Here is a 22,964-nt window from a genome sequence, read left to right on the forward strand (position 1 = left end):
CGACTGAGCCACCCAGGCACCCTAGTGGTATATTGGTATCCTAACAAGTGTCCAGCCAGGGGCTAAAATGCTCCTCTTTCCTTCTCCTAACATATTCATCTTACCTAGAGTGGCAATCTTCAGACTGGGATATGCCCCTTGCAGTATGCAAAGACTTTTTTAGGGATATGTGGGCATAGATGGTGTTCATGGAATCACTTTCCAAATTCTCAGCTTCTACAAGGGATTTTCCTGGCTTTGTTCCTGTGGTGCACATATCATTCCAATCATCATTCCCACTTTTTGTTTAATGACAGTATTCCAACTTTACAAAATAAAAGTATGCCTCTTCTGACATATCCCAATGGTACACTGTGCCCAAGACACATTTATGAAAAATCAAAATCCAATTCAAAATACTGATGACTGAAATTCTCTTTCAATCAAGGTACCATAAGGCATACCCCTCAATTTCATTAATAGATTAATTTTCAATAAAAATCTACTGAGTATGTTCAACAATTACCAGAAGTTATATATATTTAAGTAATTTGATTATTACTAGGTATTTTTATTTACTATACAATAAGTATATATATAACTTAATCTAATGGATTTTTAAAAATACTTAGAGCCTTATACTTACAGAAATTTATTTTTAAAAACTGAATTTAAATCCACATAGATATATTTGTCATACAGAAGTATGATAGAGTGGTTAATAAAAGGCTTTAGAGCATAAATATATATTACATTAAAATATAATGCTTTAGGGAAGTAGAATGGAAATATAATTGAAAGAATAAAAATGATATGAAACTTAAAGATGAGCTTGTTTTGTATATTTTCTCAAGTGGATGATGGGAGATATCAAATTGCTGTGGTAAATTTCAGTCTACTGGATATATTCAAAAGAGTAATGTAACACTTTTTAAACGTCAATATTTACAATATGCCAGAGGAGAAAATAGATGTCAACTTTAGAATGTTCAGGAGGATACTCAGTTTTCTAAACTATTTGGAGAGGTTTTTTTTTTTTTTTTAACATCTATTTTAACATCTATTTATTTTTGAGAGAACACAAGCAGGAGAGGGGCAGAAAGGCAGAGAGATACAGAATCTGAAGCAGGCTCCAGGCTCTGAGCTGTCAGCACAGAGCCCGATGTGGGGCTTGAACCCACCAACTGTGAGATCATGACCTGAGGCAAAGTCAGACACTCAACTGACTGGGCCACCCAGGCGCCCCAATTTTGAGAGTTTTATAAGCAGAATGGTCTGCATACCATTGTAGTAGAGGTTTTCTTGAGTCTTCCTCCTTGGCTTGGCAGGGGAGAAAGAAAAGCACTCTTCCCACCCCCCCCCCCCTCTTGTGAAGCAAAGTTTCCTCTTCGCTGATAAAATCTTAGTCCTACTTGAATTTTATGTTCTAGGAATTCTCAATTCAAGAAACTTCTCAAGTTTACAATCTCCTTATATGGGCAGTTTGGTAGGGTGAACAATGAAAATCTCATGACTATCTGCGGTCTTTTCTGGACTGGTTTTCTGGTAGCAACCTACCACTTTCTTTTGAACGGGTGGTGTATTTTGCAAGTCTAATTATTCCTCTTAGGGGCTCTTGTCAAAATTCCAGCTATACCAAGAAAGGTGACTTTCACCATCTTTTCTTATTATTTTAGGAAAATGTGTTCACACTGTAGTTGTACCTTAATCTAATAGAGTCCCAGAGAAATGGACTCAATTTTTCATTTTAATGAAGAGGAAAATCAGGTTAAGAAAGGTGAGTTAATCAGTGACATAAACCTAGTAAGTGTCAGAACTGGAACCAAAACTTGGGTCTTGTGTTTCTCTCCCTGTTTCCACGTTACCTCAACTAAGGAATGGTTTTTCGAGTTGAGAGGTGGGTGTGAAAGTAAGATAAGATTGTGATCCCAGGGTTCCAAGAGATAGGTCAATGTCTAATGCCATTAAAACATGGACCTATCCAGAAACCAACAATCTTCAAGATTTTATTGGAGCTGGATTTATAGTCTTGCCTAGAAACCAGCCTAAATTCAGGGCAGTTTTTAATTTCCAATAAACCTGTGTTCAGTTGCATGGTAAATGAGAATATTGTGCCTTTTTGTCCAATAACTTCTACCCACATTTTTTTCAGGACATATTCCATGAATATATTTATGTAACTAATAGAAAACGCTAAAACTTTTCTTTTTTTTTTCTAGGAAAGAGGATTAGATGTAAAGTGTGAGTGTGCTCTCCTCTGTTCCTTGCCTTTCCAACACCACCCCTTAAAACACAACTATGCAGCGCCTGGGTGACTCAGCTGGTTGAGCGTCTGACTTTGGCTCAGGTCGTGATCTCACTGTTAATGGGTTCGAGCCCTATGTCGGGCTCTGTGCTGACAGCTTGTTCAAAGCCTGGTGCCTGCTTTGGATTGTGTGTCTCCTTCTCTGCCTGCCCCTCTCCCACTCGCACTCTGTCACTCTCTGTCTCTCAAAAACAAATAAGTGTTTAAAAAAACAACAAAAAAACCCACAACTAAATTAGTTACCTTATTTATCCTGAGCTAGTACTTATCTATCTAAGGGAGTAACTATTTGAATGTGATAATCTCACTGTATATGAATTATCTCCCTAAGAGTGAATTAGACATTAACCTCTAAAAACCTAATTATGTGAACAACGACCACACTCCTGACTGAGGATCCATTGGTGAGTCCAAGTGAAACTCTGGCACTCCAGATGACAGTCTCTGGAAGCATGGTATTAAGGACAATTGACTCTTGATAATGGGCTAGAGGCCAAGATTTTGTTTTTGTTTCTTTGAAAGCTACAAATGGGTTAGAACATACTAAATTCTCATCAAGATGTCATTTGCTTGAACTTCACTTCTTTGGTATTTAAAGCGCTCTTTCTCTGGTGTTCTTACTTTGTGGCTATTACTTTGGTTCCTCTCTTCCCTACGGGAAATTCTCACTCTTCTGATTTTCCTCTGAAAAGAACAGGTGTGGGGTTGTCCACTTCCCTCCTTGTTGGCATGAGTTAACTAAAGATAATTGGAATTTCAGTGGCCTTTTGTGGAAACACATGATCTCTCTACACTGGTTCATCTAGGGCCTCTCCTTTCTCATCGCCTCCACTATTGTTTCCTTTTATCACCTTTGGACTTTCCATCAGCTCCCTTGAATTCTTTGATTTATTCTCTTTCAAAACCTTCTTATCTTCCATCTCTCTGTCCACCCCTGCCAGAGAGTTGCCTCCCCAACCCAGTTACTCAACCCAACTATGAGCTTTACGCTCCCTGCCCTGATAGGGGACTCTCAAGGGTCTTAGGAAACCCAAAAGTAATCACCTGCAGCTGACAAGACTGCCTGGAAACAAAGGTTATTTTATGCACTCAGACGGGCTTTGGACATACCCAGAATAGCCCTTTGGTGCAGTCTTAGTTACTCACCTAAATTTTAGTCCACAGCCTCCATAAGATTACATATTAAGTCCAAAGAAAATCTTAAAAGTCTCCTCCACAAAGACCGATGAAAACTCTTAGCCTTCATATTGAACAGGTAACCTCAACTTGCTTTCATAACCTTTGCTAGCCCACAAAATGCTAGAAAATGACAGTTCATATTTATTTGCTTCCTACTTTTCTCCGAGAAACAGAAGTTACTTATGGTTAAAAAGTATAATCAATGCATATAAACGAAACTTCTAGAAACAATAAGGTCAGAGAAAAACAACCATGCAACATGTGCAAGGTATGTAGCATGTGTTTTTGTTAAGCAAGAAGAGAGTATTTTTTTCCTAAAGTGAAATGACTGATTATTCTGGAAGAAAGATGAGGAAAAATGTAGGACAAAATCTGAAGGGATAGAGACAGTTGTAGAAAGTTTGTGGAACAGGAATTTTGTGTCATGTGATCAAAGAGGACTATGAGTCAATGGGTTTATTTATAAGCTTTTTAAAAATGAGCTTTAGTATCAACAGTATATTAGTGGAAAACTAGAGTTCATTTTTCTCTTCATTAAAATGACAAAATTTTCTTGGATTATTGATTTGTTCTTTTTTTAAAATTTTTTAAACATTTATTTATTTTTGAGACAGAGAGAGACAGAACATGAATGGGGGAGGGTCAGAGAGAGGGAGACACAGAATCTGAAACAGGCTCCAGGCTCTGAGCTGTCAGCACAGAGCCCGATGCGGGGCTCGAACCCACAGACCGCGAGATCATGACCTGAGCCAAAGTTGGCCACTTAACCGACTGAGCCACCCAGGTGCCCCTTGATTTTTTCTTAATAAGAGATTGCAAAAGCCTTTTCTTTACCTTCTGAATAATTCAGGTAAGCAACGATGATTCTGTCTTACCAGAGTAATTTCCTGTGTTTACAGTGATTTTGTCATGTCCTTGATTATTTAAGAATCATCTCACTTTTGAAAGAACCAGTCTTTTACAATCATGTTACCTCCTATATTTATTTTTGAAATCTTTCACTGCCACTTCGGTTAAATAGGTAGCCAAGCACTGTTTCAATGACCCATGATCCTATTTAACCAAGTGTTCAAAATGTTTTCACATTTTTGACAACCTTTGATATTTTGCCTTGCACCACTCAAACCCTAAATGAAATCTTGAACTCGGATGGACATGAAAATGTCACATTTGTTCCCTCTTAATATCTAAAGAAAGACATAGGTTTATTTGACACACTGAGTTGCATAAAAAGCATCATCAGATAAGAAGAGATGCTTAACCTGCCAGAAGTTATTTGTATGGGTCAAATGTTATTAACATAAATATTTCAGTAACTGTATCAAGTCACGAGAAATCAGTATAATGTCCGTCATAATTCCAGTCATTGCTCGAAAATGATGTATGCCACAGAAACAACTCAATTCCTTTGTTAGGTGAACTCTCCTCAGATCTTTAACCATGGTTCTTTGAAGCTTTTTATCATTTAAAGAGAGCTGTTTCACTATCAGGTTTCCCTGAAGTGCGCGTCATCAGTGACAGGCTAAAGTGCTTGTCTTCAACAAAAAGGGACTATCACAGAGACCCACGGAAAGCACTATTCCAGGTACTCTAGGGTGCAAGCTTTGCCAGCTTTGCTTAAATAACTTCAACACCACACCACTGGGGCTGAGTCGGGATTTCCAGAACTCCAGGGAAGAAGCTGATGGGTTTATCAAACTGCTGACCTGAGATCCAGCAAAACAGCAATCAATTACTTGATTGCAAGGATGACTTGATTAAGGCTTTCGTTTAGAATATTGCTGATGGTTTAGTGTTCTATTTTTTAAATGTTTATTTATTTATTTTGAGAGAGAGAGAGAGAGAGAGAGAGAGAGCAAGCGAGCATGAGCAGAGGGAGGGGCAGAGAGGAGAGAGAGAATCCCAAGCAGGCTACATGCTGTTAGTGCAACACCTGATATGGGCCTCAATCCCACGAACCGTGGGATCAAGAATTGAGCCAAAATCAAGAGTCAGATGCTTAACTGACTGAGCCACCCTGGCGCCCCCTGTTTTCTTGATATAAGGACTTCGTTTTTCATTTTTTTTTTTTTCTGGAAGCTATCTCTAACTCAGAACAATTCAGTAGATTATACTTTTGTAAACAGAAATGAAACATTTATCTTTTTTCTCCCTGCCTGATTCCTCCAGAGTTCACAAACTCCTATTGAGTATTTTCATGGCAATATAATTATTTGGACAGACTTAGTAAGAATCTATCTTTCTTGTAACCAGACATAATGGAGAAAATTGATGATATAACCAAGGCTTTGACTGGTAGGTCATATCTGAGAATGATGTACATAAAATCAGATATGACCAGACACCTTTAAGGAACCACAGTAAACTTTGTGGAAATAACACTTACAAAGCCCTCCTGGGGAAACTAGCCTGGTACTTGGCTTATGGGATGTCTAGTCTTACTGGCAAAAAAGGAGAGTCACTTCCTGACAGGCTCAGGAAACAGAATTTTGAGGGCTTTGAGAATAGAAAACTTCATCCCAATCTAGAGGTACTGTAGGTAAAATGTGATGGCAAGTTCTTGGCCTCTCATCTTTTAAAAGTCATATCTGAAATTTTTTATAAAAACTTAGGGCAAAACAAAGTTTCAAAGGCCTGTGTCATCAACTACTATCCTTGTCTCACCTGCATAAACAGAGTCCAGCTTTACTGGGTAAACAAGAATAGTCTTACTGGGAGTACCTTTGATCAAAAGGGAGGTGACTGTACAGAAACAAAAATTACGTTTCAATAGAAAACTGTAGCACACCCATGTGGGTTATCAGATTATTTCGCATTTCCTTGTAAACTACATGGCAGTGTTACCTAGATCAAATTGGACTGTCTTAACACATTTTGCCTGTCCTTATCCAAGTTTCTATTCCTTTCGTTTCCTTCAGTATCTGGCTACAACTCTCCAAACTAATGTTCCCACTTTTTCTCTTGTTCTCCTGACTTGGCATCGCTGAGAACTAAAAGCTGACTACCCAGATCCCTGTCGAGATTCTAGATGGTCCTATAGTTGAACTTTCCTCTCAGGGTCTAAAGGAATCCTGAGAGCTGAAGCTGGACAACTTGATATCTACTTCAAAGGACTCATCAGCACAGCGCACTATGTATGGACAACCTTCCTGCCCGGAGCTGCTATATGGGCCACTCAGGAAGTTTATCAGAACTCCCACAGCTTTTATGCTCGGCTCCAGGAAATAACTATGACTGTGGACAATCTTATAAAACCTCTCTGATGTCTGTGCTGTCACCCAGAACATTCAAAATGTGATAAAATGGCCACTGCCTTTATCACTTTACCATCTAAAGACGTTTCCAGCCCAACCTTTAGGAATCTTCCTAATTGGCTGCCCTCTGGATTCAGAAACTGGGTTTATAGTCTGCTCCAATCATTAATCTTTGTTTTTCTTCTCCCTGCCATAGCAAATACCCCTCATTAAATACCTGATTGCTCATACCATCCAGCAAAATCCTCTACCATGAAGTTTCAGACTCAGCTCAAGTAGTCCTTGAACAACAGAAAGTTTCAGAAATAATTGACACGAAGTAGCTTTCCTCAGCTGTTCACTAGGAAACCTGGTTTCCCTTGGACAAAAGAGGGGACTAATGAAGATGGCCTTAACATTCTTCTTAAGGTTGACGAAAGAATTAGGCTGGTTTCTTCCTAATTATAGGCCTGAACTCTCTTTCCTTAGTGTATTTACTTCAGAAAACTTTCCATCGTAAATTCCTTTTTCTGCCTCTTTAAGAGGTAAATTTTCTACAACTTAGGAATGTCTTCCTCAAATACCTTTGGGAGCCATGCCATTGAAATAGAAATATCAGGAAGGCTCCATGTCTACCAGTCTCAGGAGGAGGGAGGAGAGTAGCCTATGTTCAGTAAGTGACAATTAGCAAACATAGATGACCAAATCACAATGACCAATGTCCCCACCAATGTCCTCCACTACTTTAACACTAGCTCATTCCAATGATTAAAATCTTTCCTGTCTTTGTTTCAGTGGAGTTGACTTCAGTCATGAATAAAGTCTTCCTTGTCTATTAAGTTATCCGGTGCCATACATGTATATATATATATATATATATATGTACACATATACACGCACATATACATGTATATATACACATACATATGTATCTACATACATATATACATATGTATCTACATACATATATACATATGTATCTACATACATATATACATATGTATCTACATACATATATACATACACACACACACACACACACACACACACACATATATATATATATATATATATATACCTACATACACACACACACACACACACACACGTATGGCACCGGATAACATATATATATATATATATATATATATATATGTTATGTGTATATATATACATATGTAATATACATATATATAATATGTATATATATATTATGTATGTATATATAATATATATATACATATTATATATACACACATGTATAACCAGATAACTTATATATATATTATGTATATATATGTATGTATGTACATATGTATGTAGATACATATGTATGTACATATATATACATATACATACATATATATATATGATTTTATTTTATTTTTCTTTGTTTTTACAACACAGCAACATGAGCACATGCGGAGAAAGGGAAGGGTTTGGCGCTCATGTCGCTCATGTGGTACTTTATCCTTCAGTCACTCCAGGTGTGTCCCTTGGTAGTTTTCTGTGTGGATTTGACATTATGGGCAATTAAGTTGCTTACATGGGAAGGAAGAGCCAGCTTACCAGTATGTGATGTTATCTATAGACCATAGAAGCAAAGTCATTCTTGAGGGGAAGAAAAAAACCCTCCCTGTTTTCAATGTGAAAGTATTTCAGTCAGTAAGACTTAACATAAAATTATGTGTCCCCGTCTCTCATATATTAATAAAAAGTTTAGAAAGCAGTAGTTAGGCAGTTTTATGTCAGATAAATAGCATACCTACAGCTCATTATTGAAAGCATTAATTAAAGATTAAAAACATAAGACGTCTTATAGAAATTTTACGTGGTCCCTGGTTCTTAGCATTCAATTATCATGTCTGAAATCTGAAATCAACATATTTTATGTCTGAATTGTGAGTACGTTTGAAAATGCAAAGTCAAAGGCGTGCCTTCTAGCGGGCTGACTGAAGGGAAAGGGCTGTGATTACGCCTCATTTTCACCCTCTACATCACGATCTCATTGATTATGTTCCTCAGCTTGCTAAGGGTTCTGTGAGGTGATTTTCAAGATGAATATTGCTATTTGCAGGATTTCCTGAAGAGGAATATTTCAGGAGTAAATTGCACAAACCAAGCGATGTGCAGTCAATTTTCACTCCAGCATAAACAATGCATTAGAACAGAGCCCTTAAGGCTTTTTTTATTTGGGTTTCATTACACAGCTAGCTGCATTGCATCAATAAGCATGAAGTGCCAAGCAGGCAAAACTGAGGCTCACAGAGGGTAGTACCTATTTTTCTAACAGGTGCTCCGAGTTTGACTAGAGAAAACAAATGACCTGGATGTCAAGGCCTTAGGCTCCTTGTTTCAGAGGTAGCCATGGCTACTGTGGACAAAGAAAATGTCTTTAAAGTTAGGAAATGGAGGCTCCTCGCACATCGACTTTCTTGGCATTAACCGATTCCTAAGATTTTAGCGAAGAGTTTCTTTCTCTGTATTAAAAAATGGGCACGGACTCCACAAAAGCGTTTAAAAACTGCTTTTGGCTTTCAGTAATTGAAAGTGAAGTGAAGCCCATTTTCCCATCTTTCTTTCACTGGAAAAAAAAAGAAGTTTAATCTCTTTAAGTAGGGGGCTATAGCAGGCTGGACAGCCTAAAATCACATATCTTACAGCAGAACGCTAAGCAATCTTAATAAATCATTTATCAGACGGTGAATTTAGATAGAAGCTAGACAAAGAGGGATAAAGAACTAGGTAAGTTAGTAAATTATTCACATAGGTCACTATTTCCTGATTACCAGCTAGGGGTTTTTGGCTCGGATAGAGCCACACGCAAAAGAAAAAGGCTAAGGGCATATTTTTGAAATCTGCACTCCAGAGGTGAGAAGCTCAGAATATGCACAGAGGACTGAAGCCAAAGACTTTTACCACCAGGGAAAAAGCAGCTGCCTCTCCCCTCAGTGATTTAGACCAGGCTGCAGGAGGCAAATATCATGACTCCTTGAAACTATGCACAGCAATGAGAACACAGCTGACAGGAGCTCTCACTCTAAACTGCAGGGACCTAATTTGGCACAAACCTATGGGCTACGGACAAACAAATGCCCAACGCGAGTTTTTGCTATTTGAGAACCACTGTGGGGGGTTTCGACTGGGAGTAAAGTCACTTTGGTTGCGTCAACAACATCCATTTGTGGTGGCAGATTTTGTTATCCTTTCTATTCAATATATTCCATGCACAGAGATAGCTAATATCGAATATATTTTTCATTACTTTAATCACGAAGCTCATTTTCACTAAAGGATGCATCAAAAGTAAAGGGATGTTGGGGTGCCTGGGTGGCTCAGTCGGTTGAGCGACTGACTTTGGCTCAGGTCATGATCTCGCGCTCCGTGAGTTCGAGCCCCGCATCGGGCTCTATGCTGACAGCTCAGAGCCTGGAGCCTGTTTCCGATTCTGTGTCTCCCTCTCTCTCTGACCCTCCCCCGTTCATGCTCTGTCTCTCTTTGTCTCAAACATAAATAAAACATGTTAAAAAATTTAAAAAAAAGATATTGCAGGACATTTGCAATTCATATCACACCTCTTTAATTTGAACTACACAATCCATCGTGCCCCTTCCTGCTACCCACCGAAAGATCATATTTGCTCTTTCACTGAGAGGAGAATCTGGCTGAAGTTGTCGTCTGTTGGACTAAGTAACTACTTCTTGGTTGAGATTACGGGGTAACGAACAATGAGTATTGTGAGATAAAGTTGCACTGGAGAATGGACAGAAGTCAAATACCTCGGAGGACACCATGTACTAGCAAGGTGGAAAAACGGAAAGGATTCCAGAACTGGTGGCATCTCTGAACGACGACGTGGCTTTGCATTCTCCCAGTCTTGTCTCTGTGTCTACACATAATGCGAAGGCAGGGTGGCTAGTGCGGGAGAAGCCACGGCTTAGTGTCAAGACCTCTACCGTGCCGTCATTGTTCCAGCTGTGTCTTTACCTTTACCTGACCCGTATACTTTCTTAAAGCCAGCCAAATTCATTCTGGTAAAGCCTACTGTGACTTGGCCTTAATCGTCAGACTTGAATGGAAGACCGTGACGCTGGATGAGCAGCCTGGGGTTTGCAGGGGTGAAATGACATCTACCTGCGACGTACGTGGCATCATCTGTGCATGGGGCGGCTAACAGAATGGTAGACCTACATGGCAGGAGAAGGTAAGGCAAGAGTAGCGGAGCGCAGTTTGCAAAATAACTCACTTTAGCTATTTCAACCTCTCTCTTTCCTTAATCTCACTCAAGCCCATCTTTCTTAAACTTTGACTTCTTCTCTAGAATATCCTCACGCTTCATTTCATCCTTGCCTTACCTCCTACCAAAACAGCACCCAGCGGAGATTAAAAACATTAGGTTGTAATAATCCTGGAAAACAAGGGAAATGAAAACTTGGGGTCAGTGAATTAAAAAAAAACCAAAAAACTTTACTCAACATCTTCCTTAACTTATTTAGCCTGAAAGTGCCCACCGTTACATTAATCAAGAGGTTGAGATTTCAGTTTAATTGGTTTGATTAGCTACTTAATGTTGTTGACCCAGAGGAGATGCAAAGTAGGACATCAAGTTGGGATAAATCTTTGGAATATGCTCCCGGGAAGAGAGAAAATACAGGGACAATCAATGTGTATAGAGATGCTAAAAGAAGATGGTGGCATCCAATTGGCATGTTGGCCTGGAGCACTAGACTTACCCGTGACACCTCTTTACCAATTTGGGTGTCTGGTTGCCACCTTTCTTCTTTGATTCAAAAATGTAAGTACCTACCATACACTGGGCCCTGAGATGGAGGTGTCGAGAAAGGAGTGGGGTAAGGGAGTAAAGTAAGAAGATGCCCTCTGCATTCAAAGAAGATTTTGACGGGGTACTCAAGTCTGTACAGTTTAAGTGTCCATCAATGTACAAAGGTTATGGGAAATGGATACAGAGGTTTATAAGCAATCCTAAAAGCGTTTTTTACTCTACTGGGGGTATGGAACAAAGTTTTGAAGACGCAAAGACATTGAATTCAGTCTTGATGGATGTAGAAAACTTCATCATGCCAAATAAGGAGAAAGAAGACATTTAAGGAAGAGAGAAAAGAAGATCAAGAACACAAAACACGGCATGAAACCACATGCATCAAAACAGACCATACAATTTGCTGTGGCTAGAATATAAAGGGACGTTGTTGACAGAATGAAAGGATACAGACATAAACTGGAGTCAGCCTGAGAGGGTTTTCTAACGTCTACTAAAGAGACTATACATTATTTGGTAGGCACCTAATCTCCTAATCTCCTAAACAACTTTAGTTTTAGAGAAGGAGTCTACACATGTACATTAAGTGCAATTACAGTAGGGATGGGAAGTAGATCATGGTAACAAACATGATGAAGACATTCTAGTGATATGTTTAATGAATAGATTATTGCTAGTAAATGCTGTAAGAAAAAGCAAAAAAATGCTAGTCAATTATCATTATCATTATTATTGTTATTATAACAACAATGATGATTATGATAATGAATCAGTGATATTGCCATTCTTTTGGAAAACAAGATTTAAAGCAAAAAGTCCCTACCTTAAGGTCAAACGGTCCTGTTTGATTCGGTTGACTGTAAATTTCCAACTGATTTCTAATAGGAGCCAGCCACAGAAGCAGATGATTTAACTGCTCTTCAAGCTGTCCAAGGTCTTTTATGTGTGCCTCAATTTCTCCTTGTTTCTCAGGCAAATCTCTAGAAACCTGTAAGGAAAAAGAGTAAAACATTCCCATGGTTTAAAGAAAAAAGTAAAAAATAAAGTTATTTGCTATAAAATGTCATCGAAATTTACTGATTTGGGTATTGTAACAAGGTGATATTGATTACTTACATGGGTTACATGTTAGAATTTAATTCATGCATAGAAATCATTTATTAATAGTCTTCCCCAAAACTCTGTGCTTCAAAGACAATGAGCCTTTTCTTTTGGAAATTCAACACACACACTCACACAAATGCATACCCAACTCCAACTCCTACCATTACAGTATATTCTTGAACCACTCATTCACTAAACATAATGGTGCATTGCATATTAGATGGCAGATACTTTGTCTTTACAAAGTACAACTTTGTTTGATGTTAAGGAGAATTATACAAGGGAATTCTTCTATGAACAAAGAAAAATGTGGAGGTAAGCTATAGTTTAGGGGTCTAAGTATAACGAAGTAAAACAAAATCAGCTGACTAGAATGAAAAGAAAAAAAGACATTTGGATAAGAGTAGAATATATCAGCATGATTATAGGCTATTTTTATTAAGGGCTTACAATGTGTCAAACACCATCTTTGGAAGTTTCACATTTACTGTCTTCTTTAATCCATCCAACAATCCTAAGATATGGATACTATTATTATCCCAATTTTATAAATGGATGATGACATTAGGGCTGGGGAACATGAAATAACTTGGGAAGAAGTGTGCTAGATATTCTGTTCAACACCGAAGTCTAGAGTTAGGCTGCTGGGTTTAAATCTTAATTCCTGTTCTTTCCGAGCACTTTAGCTAAGTTTTCTTTAACTTTCAATGCCTTCTCTTTAGAATGCAATGACACTACCTGCTTCACAGGGTCATTATACAAATTAAATAAAGTAATCCATGTAAATAGCTTAGAGCAATATCCTGCATAGTAGTGAGGGACAATAAAGTCACTGAATGTTAGTGATAGTTGCTCAAGCTCAGGTGTGAGTATCAAGCCAGGATAAGCAAGAATAAAGCCTTTTTCTTCAGACTATCAAGGGCTAAAACAAGTAGGTACCTGGTAGTAAAGAACATCAACCTGAAATGGCAACTCTTGATTACAGAACTAACACTATTCTAATAACGTAACATTATATTTTGATATGAACACGTGTAACAGTAGACATCTATTATAAAATGCGATGTTATGATAGATAACATTTAAAAATTATGGGGTGCCTGGGTAGCTTACTTGGTTAAGTGTCCGACTGTGACTCAGGTTATGATCTCATGGCTCATGAGTTTGAGCCCCGTGTGTGAGCTCTCAGCACAGAGCCTGGACCCTACTTCAGATTCTGTCTGTGGCTCTCTCTCTCCGTCCCTCTCCCACTCATGAACTCTCTCTCTCTCTCTCTCAAATATAAATAAACATTAAAATTATTTTTAAAAAAATTAAAAAGTTTTATTTCCAGTATAGTTAACATTCAGCATAATATTAGCTTCAGGTGTATAATGTAGTGATTCAATACTTCGATCCATCATCCGGTGCCCATCACAACAAGAGCTCTCTTTAATCACCATCATCTATTTCACCCACCCCCCACCCCCCTCCCCTCTGGTAACCATCAGTTTGTTCTCTAGACTTAAAGGTCTTTTTCTTGGTTTTTCTCTCTTTTTCCTTTGCTTGCTTGTTTTCTTTCTTAAATTCTACGTATGAGTGAAATCAAATGGTATTTGTCTTTCTCTGACTTATTTCACTTAGCATTATACTCTCTAGCTCCATCTATGTCACTGCAAATGACAACATTTCATTCTTTTTCATGGTTGAGTAATATTCCAGTGTGTGTGTGTGTGTGTGTGTGTGTGTGTGTAAGTATACACACATACCACATCTTCTTTATCCATTCATCTGTCAATGGACACATGGACTCTTCCATAATTTGGCTACTGCAAATAATGCTACTATAAACACAGGGGTGCATGTATCCCTTTGAATTAGTGTTTTTGTACTTTTTAGGGGGTAAATACCCAGTAGCGCAACTACTGGATGGTATGGTAATTCTATTTTTAGTTTATTGAGAAACTTCCATACTGTTTTCTAGACTGGCTGCATCACTTTGCATTCTGACCAACAGTGCAACAGGTCTCCTTTTTCTCCACATCCTCACCAATATTATAGGGAATATTTAAAAGGTAAACTAGATAAGCATACTAATATACTAGTGCATCATGTGAATAATGGCCCATACTTTGGAACAACTGTTTCAGATACTTTTAAAAGAGCTAACTAAAGAACATTATGTTCTTTAATTGCACCCAAGAGCTGTGAGGTGAAAGGAGATACATTAATGGACAAAGTAACTTATCAGTTAATTTATGGGGGAAGGAATTTTATATATGCTCTGATTATATGTAAACAATATGTATTTTGAAATGTATAAATGCATTTTTATATATATCCTGTAACACGCATGTGCATGCATGAGTAAAGTGTTAACATTCAGCCTTTACTGAAGCAGTCCAGCCTGGGACTGACCTTAGGCTCCCAAAGCAATGTTTCCTTGTAATGCTAACTTTAAGATGACTGGGAAATGTTAGGCCTGCCTTGTTTGTTGTATAGAACTGTATCTGCATTGGGGAATTTGTGAATTCGAATGTAACCTAGGGTCTCTATGACTAGAATGGTGTAGAAGATGAAAGGGAAATACAGACCGTGGCTTCTATTTAAAGTGAGCTGCAAAGAGCTTGGTTTTTACCCCTGGCAGTCTTTCCCTGTGTGGGCAAGGAGTCAAAAGAAGCGAAGTGTGAAGTTAGCATGCAATGCTTGTCCACGGATAATGAATCATGATGCTGTATTTGCTTTGTTTGACTAGTATCCTGCTATAAAGTCTAGTAAACAAAATATTAGATAAAGGCCTATTTGTATTTTGTGAGTTCTAACCCATAATGACACCTATGGTGATGAATTATACTTAACGTATTTGTGTGTGAGTGTTTGAGTGTGTGTGTGTATGTGTGTGTGTGATAGTTGATATCATAAATGTAACTCCATGTATGTAATATATAATGTAATAATGCTTTCAACTTATCTTTTCTAGCATTTATCAGGAAGGTACTAAACAGTTTATTTTTATTGGATCATTTTCTAGTCACAAGTACATGAAAAAAACATTTTATAGCTTCAACTTGCAGCATCTAAGGGCCACTAGATTCTGAAGCTAATGGAAATAATAGCCATCATATTTTCTTAAAATCTCTAAAATTGAGCTATGAACTTATTTACATCTGATCACACATAGGGTTCACATTTCAACACACAAATCTGTATAACTTACAACTAAGACTGTTAGTTTCCTTTTCATATTCCAAACCCAGCCCTTCCTGGTTCTAGAACAATTCCTGATAGCACACAGTTTGGTGGGTGAGACTTGACCAATATCTGAAATAATTAAATGATCGTCTATAAAGAGATTGTGGGGCACAAGTGGTTTTCAGGGTAATTATGACATCTACATTGGGTATATCCTTGTGTTTCCCACCACTATAGCATATGTCTTATACTATTTGTTGTTTACATTGACCTCCCGCACTGAGCTTTGATTTCTGGATGAATTGGGTTCCTACACATGACAGGCATTCAATAAACACCTGGCGAATGAAAGATAAAAAATTTCAAAATTCCGGATTTTTTTTTCAATTTAAGAAGCCATGTATGTCCAGAGTTATCAACAGAAAGAATATAATTTCATCCTCAAGTTAAACAGCTTTAATTAACAGACAAAAATATTAGTAGATTGGACTATATAAAAAGGAGAAACTTCTGCATGGCAAAAAAAAAAATCTTCAAAGCAAAGTCAAAGGACAAATGACAAATTATAAAAACAGTATTTGTGACATCTCAGATAAAGGACTAATTTTCTTAATACATAGGAAGGCTCTGCACATTAATTTAAAAAAATTTTTTTTAACGTTTATTTATTTTTGAGACAGAGAGAAACAGAGCATGAACGGGGGAGGGTCAGAGAGAGAGGGAGACACAGAATCCGAAACAGGCTCCAGGCTCTGAGCGGTCAGCACAGAGCCTGATGCGGGGCTCGAACTCACGGAGCGCGAGATCGTGACCTGAGCCGAAGTCGGATGCTTAACCGACTGAGCCACCCAGGAGCCCCAGCACATTAATTTTAAAAAGGCCAACAACCCAGAGGAAAAAAACTGGACAGAAGTTAAGGACAGTCCACAAAAAAGAAAACGTAAATGGATTTTAAACATACATAAAAAAGCTAAACTTTGTAACGAGAGATCCGAAAATTTCATCTATTGCACTGACGGAAATCGAAGTCTGAAATACACCAGGCTGCTAAGGCTGTGGAAAATATACTATTCTATAAGGCCAGTGAAATGTACATACTGGTGTACCCCTTGTGGAAGAAAATTTGGCAATATTTATCAAATGCATATAACCCTTGACCCAGAACTTTTACTGCTAGGAATTTATCTTGTAAATGTATTTATGCAACAAAAGTCACCGTGTGGTGATGGTAGGCAGATGGTGGATGGGGTGGAAGATTTTCACTATATTTGAAACTTTTGCAAATTATAAATATATCACCTTCACAAAGAACTAAATTAATTTAGAAAGGAAAACTACCGGATTCTCTTCTTACCAAAAATAATGGCGACAATATATAATTTAGTAACAAATCATTATTAATAGGCTACAACATATCTAAAGCCATCAGTCCAAAATTGTGATTATTTTCCTATGACAATATCGCTTAATTAATGGTAGGGTAGAATGTGAAACTTTCTGACATATAATTTTTGTGCTTTTCCACACCTTCAAAAGAATCTTCAGGAATTGATGGCTTCTGTGTAGTTCATGGGAAAAGATAACGTGCATAATTTATGATGTAGAATACGAGTAGGTTTCATGTCAGCTTTTATGTGTCTTAAAATTATTTACCGTTACAACTACTACTTTATCTTCTTGTCAAAATATGTATATTAACAGTTTACTAGTAAAATGTATCATTTTCCTAATAATCTTTTTAAATATTATATAACCATACTCTTCATACAATATGTTCCCTGTGGTGAAAGCAAATAAATTAAACACTCTCAGTTTCTTTATATGTTAATTTAGTATCTAACCAAGTCTTGACCTAATTTCACACAAGATTAGCTTCTGTTTTTTTCAACTTCTGAATTTTAATTTCAACTGTGTAGACATTTTAATAATAAGATAAACAGAGGTGTCTGTTTTAGAAACAAACAGATATTAAATACTGGCTTCATATCTTACACCAAAAACATTCTAGAGAAATTAAAGTGTTAAGTGTAAAAAAATTAACAACAGAATTAGAATAAAATATTGCTGTGAGTAAGCTCTTTAGAAGAAGAAAGTAATGTGAATAAACTATTAAATATAATATTTGTATTGCTCACTCAAAATTCAGGCCAATTAGCAGAATTAAAAACAAATGACAGCTGTGTCTATTTGTAGCATCCATCAGACGATGGGTAATAATCTTTTCATATAAAAAGATCTTTTAATACATGAAACGAGATGGAGAATCTACTGGAAAACTGGATAAAGAGTATAAACAGGAATTTGACAAAAAATGAAAACATCCAATAAACAAAAGTCCAAAGTAATCAATGGAATGCAAATTAAAACAGCAAAAATAAACCATCATTTGCCTATTATACTGGCTTTTGTAAAAGGTATTTATCAAAGTTCTAGAAAATAAGCACTCTTAAGATGTTTGTTAGAAGACAAATTCTTACATTTACTTTAGGGACTAATCTGATAATTCATACCAAAAAGCAAGACTTCTACCCTGAAAATTACAAACATGCCTGAGAGATTAAGAAAAGCCTAAACAAATAAAGGAATATACCTTATTCTCCTACTGGAAGAAACCATTTGGAAGGTCCTATATTGTAAAGATATCAACTCTCTTCAAATAAGCTATAAATTCAATTCAATCTCTTTTAAAATTATAAGACCTGGTTTTTAATAGAAAGTGATGTGCCAAGTCTAAGATTTATATGCAAATGTCAAGCACCAAGAATATCCAACACGATCTGGAAGAACAACAAAGTTTAAAAAGGTTTACTATCAGAGGGGCGCCTGGGCGGCTCAGCATGTTAAGCCTCTGACTCTTGATTTGTGCTCAGGTCATCATCTCACAGTGTGAGAGATGGAGCCCCTCAGCGGGTTCCATGCTGGCAGCATGGAGCCTGCTTGGAATACTCTTCTTTTCTCTCTACCTCTCCCCTGCTTATACACTCTCTCTCTTTCTCTCCTCCCTCTCTCTCAATAAACAAAAAAAGAAACAAGCAAACTTAAAAAAAAAGATGGGGTGCCTGGGTGGCTCGGTCAGTTAAGTGTCCAACTCTTGACTTTGACTCAGGTCATGATCTCAAGGGTCATGAGTTCGAGCCCTGCATCAGGCTCTGCAATGACAACAGGGAGCCTACTTAGGATTCTCTCTCTCTCCCTCTCTGCTCTTCCCCTGCTCACAGTCTCTCTCTTTCTTTCTCTCTCAAAATAAATAAATAAACTTCCAAAAAATAGAATGTTTACTACCAGGTATCATTATTTAATATAATGAATTCTGTGTTGTATTGCTAGACTATATGTATTTACTTAATTTATAACAATGGTGCCACCTCAGTTGAGTGGAGAGTGGATGATCTAGAAATACACATGCTCTACAGGTGTTTGAAGTCAGAAGAAAGCTTATCCTCGGCAAGGGAGGTAACCGGGAAGGTGTTAATTACTGGGAATGGACATGAAGGAAGATGCTGGGGTAGTGTTCTAATTCTTGATCGGGTGCTAGAAGCATGGTAAGCTAATTTTTAAAAAATCCATCAACCTCTATTCTTATGATCTGTGTACTTTCCCATGTGTCTCTTATCTTCCAATTTAAAAGATTACATGGAAATATTTTAAAAGCCTTAGGGTAAATACCTAGCAGTGCAATTGCTGGATCCTAGGGTAGTTCGATTTTTAACTTTTTGAGGAACCTCCATACTGTTTTCCAGAGCGGCTGCACCAGTTTGCATTCCCACCAACAGCATAAGAGGGTTCCTCTTTCTCAGCTCTGCTACGTATTTACCCAAAGGATACAAAAATACTGATTTGAAGGGATACATGCACCCAGATGTTTATAGCAGCATTATCAACAATAGCCAAATTATGGACAGAGCCAAAATGTCCATCGACTGATGAATGGATAAAGAAGATGTGGTGTATATACACAATGGAATATTACTCAGCCATAAAAAGAATGAAATCTTGCCATTTGCAACAATGTGGATGGAGCTAGAGTGCATTGTGCTAAGTGGAATGGCAGTCAGAGAAAGACCAATACCATATGGTTTCACTTCTATATGGAAGTTATGAAACAAAACAGATGAACATAAGGGAAAAAAAAAGAAAGACAAACCGCTACACAGACCCTTAACTACAGAGAACAAACTGATGATTACTGGAGGGGAAGTGAGTCGGGGGATGGGCTAGATGCGTGATGGGTATAAGGTGGCACCTGTTGTGATGAGTCCTGGCTATTGTATGGATGTGATAAATCACTAAATTCTACACCCGAAACTAATATTACACTGTATGTAAATTAAGTGGAATATTAAAAATTAAAATAAAAAAGGATTCATTCCTTTCAATGAAAAAATTTGACTTCTATGAATTTTTCTTGGGGAATATCAGAGATACACAAAACACAGAGATGTGATGAGCATGCTCAATTCTGTCATTTATACTAGTGAAGAACCGACACAAAATCCCTCAAGTGGAATAAATTATCTGCATATAATGGGATACTTTGCAACTTTTAAACTACATATTATGAAAAACATTCTACTTTGAAAAATATTCATGATATGTTAATTAGTAAAAAGATAAGTTATACACCACACATAAATTATATCTTTGATTTTCTGTGTATATTTGGCATATCAGTATGTACACACACACACACACACACACACACACAAATATATATATTTAAATGACTGGAAATACATAACATTATAAACCATGATTTTTGCGGAGGGTGTTACCAATTATAGATAATTTTTAATTGCTAATATATTTTAGTTTTTTTCCAAAGTTTTCTTTCCAAAGCTTTTCCAAAGTTTTCTTTCTTACTACACAGAGTTTTATTTTCTATGTTTTAAACATTAAATGAAAATGAATAAATGGATAATACTGATTGGGTGACTGGCTACCCCTCTAAAATATTTCCAACAATAAAATTACCATTTTTACTTAGATTTACAATATGCTTTAGGTACTATATGACTTATTTTACTTCTATTAGCTTCCTTGATCTCATCCATAATTCTATGAAATATATATTCTTTTCTACAACTGACAAATGAGTAAATTAAGGTCCAAAACTATAAATAATATTCCCAGTATTACTGTTAAGTGAAAAAAAAAATGTGGCTTTAAACATCTGGGTTTTCCTGACTCCATATTGTAACTTTCCTTTTCTCTTCCCTGCCAAAACATACATTCTCCGATCTTTCAAAATCTAATGTATTACTTGATAAATGGAGTATTAAAATTCATACTTTTCCAAAGATTTTAATATTTATGGAGACAATCTATATCCTTCATGCTAATTACCATTAATGAGATATACATTTAGAAGTCAACTTTAATATGACCAATATAAATGAAATGCATGTATAAACATATTCTGAAAACAAAAAAAAAATACTATTTGACATTTGTTAATTCAACATTGTCTATCGGGGTGCCTAGGTGGCTCAGTCGGTTAAGCGTCTGACTTTGGCTCAGGTCATGATCTCACGGTTTGTGGGTTCGAGCTCCGTGTTGGGCTCTGTGCTCACAGCTCAGAGCCCTGAGCCTGCTTCAGATTCTGTGTTTCCCTCTCTCTCTGCCCCTCCCCCACTTGTGTGCGCGTGCGCTCTGTCTCTCAAAAATAAATAAATATTAAAATTTTTTTTTACAACATTACCTATTATATAGGGACTACAAGATAAATTAGATTGCTTACTGAATAAATCTTTGAATTATGATTAATCTAAAACCATGATTAAATAAATGATCTCCATGCAACTGTAGTAATTATCTTCCCCCTTTTGGTAGATTTGTCATCCATTTTAAAATAAAGATATAGACAAAATAAGTTGTTATAATAATTAAAAATGGTAAGAAAAAATTGCCAGTTCAAATACATAGCAATTCTAATGATAAATTAACATTATTTCCAAAGAATTTAATAATAAATACTGAATTCTGAACCTTCCATATTTAAAAATAAAGACGATACCTGATGGAGTTTTAACTCAATTTAAAAATTCCTATCTCATACAATTCCAAAGCAAATACCAGGTAAATGAAATTTTGGTGTAAAAAATAAAGCCATACAAATAATGAAGATGCGGGTAAATGTTCTTATAACTTTGATGTAAAAGTTACAATTTTGATTTTAAAATCATAAAGTGATTGATTTAAATTCATAGCAGTATAAAACCTCCTCATATAAAAAAATCAAATAAGCAAAAGCAAAATCAAACCCCAAAACAATCCGTATTAAATAACTTGACACTCAAGATAAAACCATTCTCACAGATCAATAGGACAAAGACAAACACGCTACAGAAAACAATGAACAGGGCTCACAAATTCATAAAAGAAGAACTATACCTGACCTAGAAGTCTATTCAAACTGTTTAACTTCACTAGAAACCATAGGAATCAAATTCAAGCAAATCTGGCTGCCAGCTAACTTACTAGCACTTTACAAGTGCACCTATCGATTTGGCAAGTTTTATTACATGACATGTAATAACAAAAGTGCAGGGAATCGGGCCCTCTTGTAAAGTGCTAGTAAGTTAGCTGGAATATCCCTCCAGGAAGGGTAGGGCTGGGAGTGGGTTGGGTAGAGTTTTGCAATATGTATTCAAATATAAATGTATTACCCCACTTAGACCATAAATTCTACATTTAATATTTTATCTCAAGGCAACAATGGTGTGTACACATGTGAAATCACAAGAATGTTTGCCACAGCCTCACTTATAGATACACATCATTTGAAATTGCTTACACGCTCACCAACGGGGTACGGGTGAAAGGTTTTGGGACATCCATCCAGTCATACTCCGCAGATGTGTCATAAGTGATGAACATGTATATTTAGTAATATGAAAAAATATGCGATGCGTCAAAAGTTTAAAAGTGTTAATTGCTGGGCAATAGGTCATCTTTTCTTACTTGCATTTTTAATTTGACTCCAAGGAACATGTACTACTTTTAATCAGGAAATGGCTATTTTAAATGTAGGTATACATACCCACTTCTGTGGAAACAGATTATTTGCATATTCCTCACAATGTACCAAGCATTATTCTTTTTTTGGTATATCAGTCTTTTTTTACATATCAACCACATTTAGTAATAACAAGATTATGGTATAGGTACTATGAATGCCTAGATTTTACACGTGAAAAGTTGACAAAGAGACACT

General features: G+C 36.7%; 1 protein-coding gene across 13 annotated transcripts in view; it reads right to left on the reverse strand.

Moving 5' to 3' along the window:
• The window catches only part of DMD (dystrophin), a 2,022,811-nt gene that overhangs the window by 707,709 nt on the left and 1,292,138 nt on the right, over window positions 1-22,964 (reverse strand). For all 13 annotated transcript variants that reach the window (XM_047843142.1, XM_047843144.1, XM_047843153.1 and 10 more), the window contains one exon: window positions 12,300-12,464. In XM_047843142.1, coding sequence (XP_047699098.1) covers window positions 12,300-12,464 — 165 coding nt within the window. The remainder of the gene's footprint in view (window positions 1-12,299; window positions 12,465-22,964) is intronic.

The sequence above is a fragment of the Prionailurus viverrinus genome, chromosome X, assembly GCF_022837055.1.
Source record: "Prionailurus viverrinus isolate Anna chromosome X, UM_Priviv_1.0, whole genome shotgun sequence".
Taxonomy (NCBI): domain Eukaryota; kingdom Metazoa; phylum Chordata; class Mammalia; order Carnivora; family Felidae; genus Prionailurus; species Prionailurus viverrinus.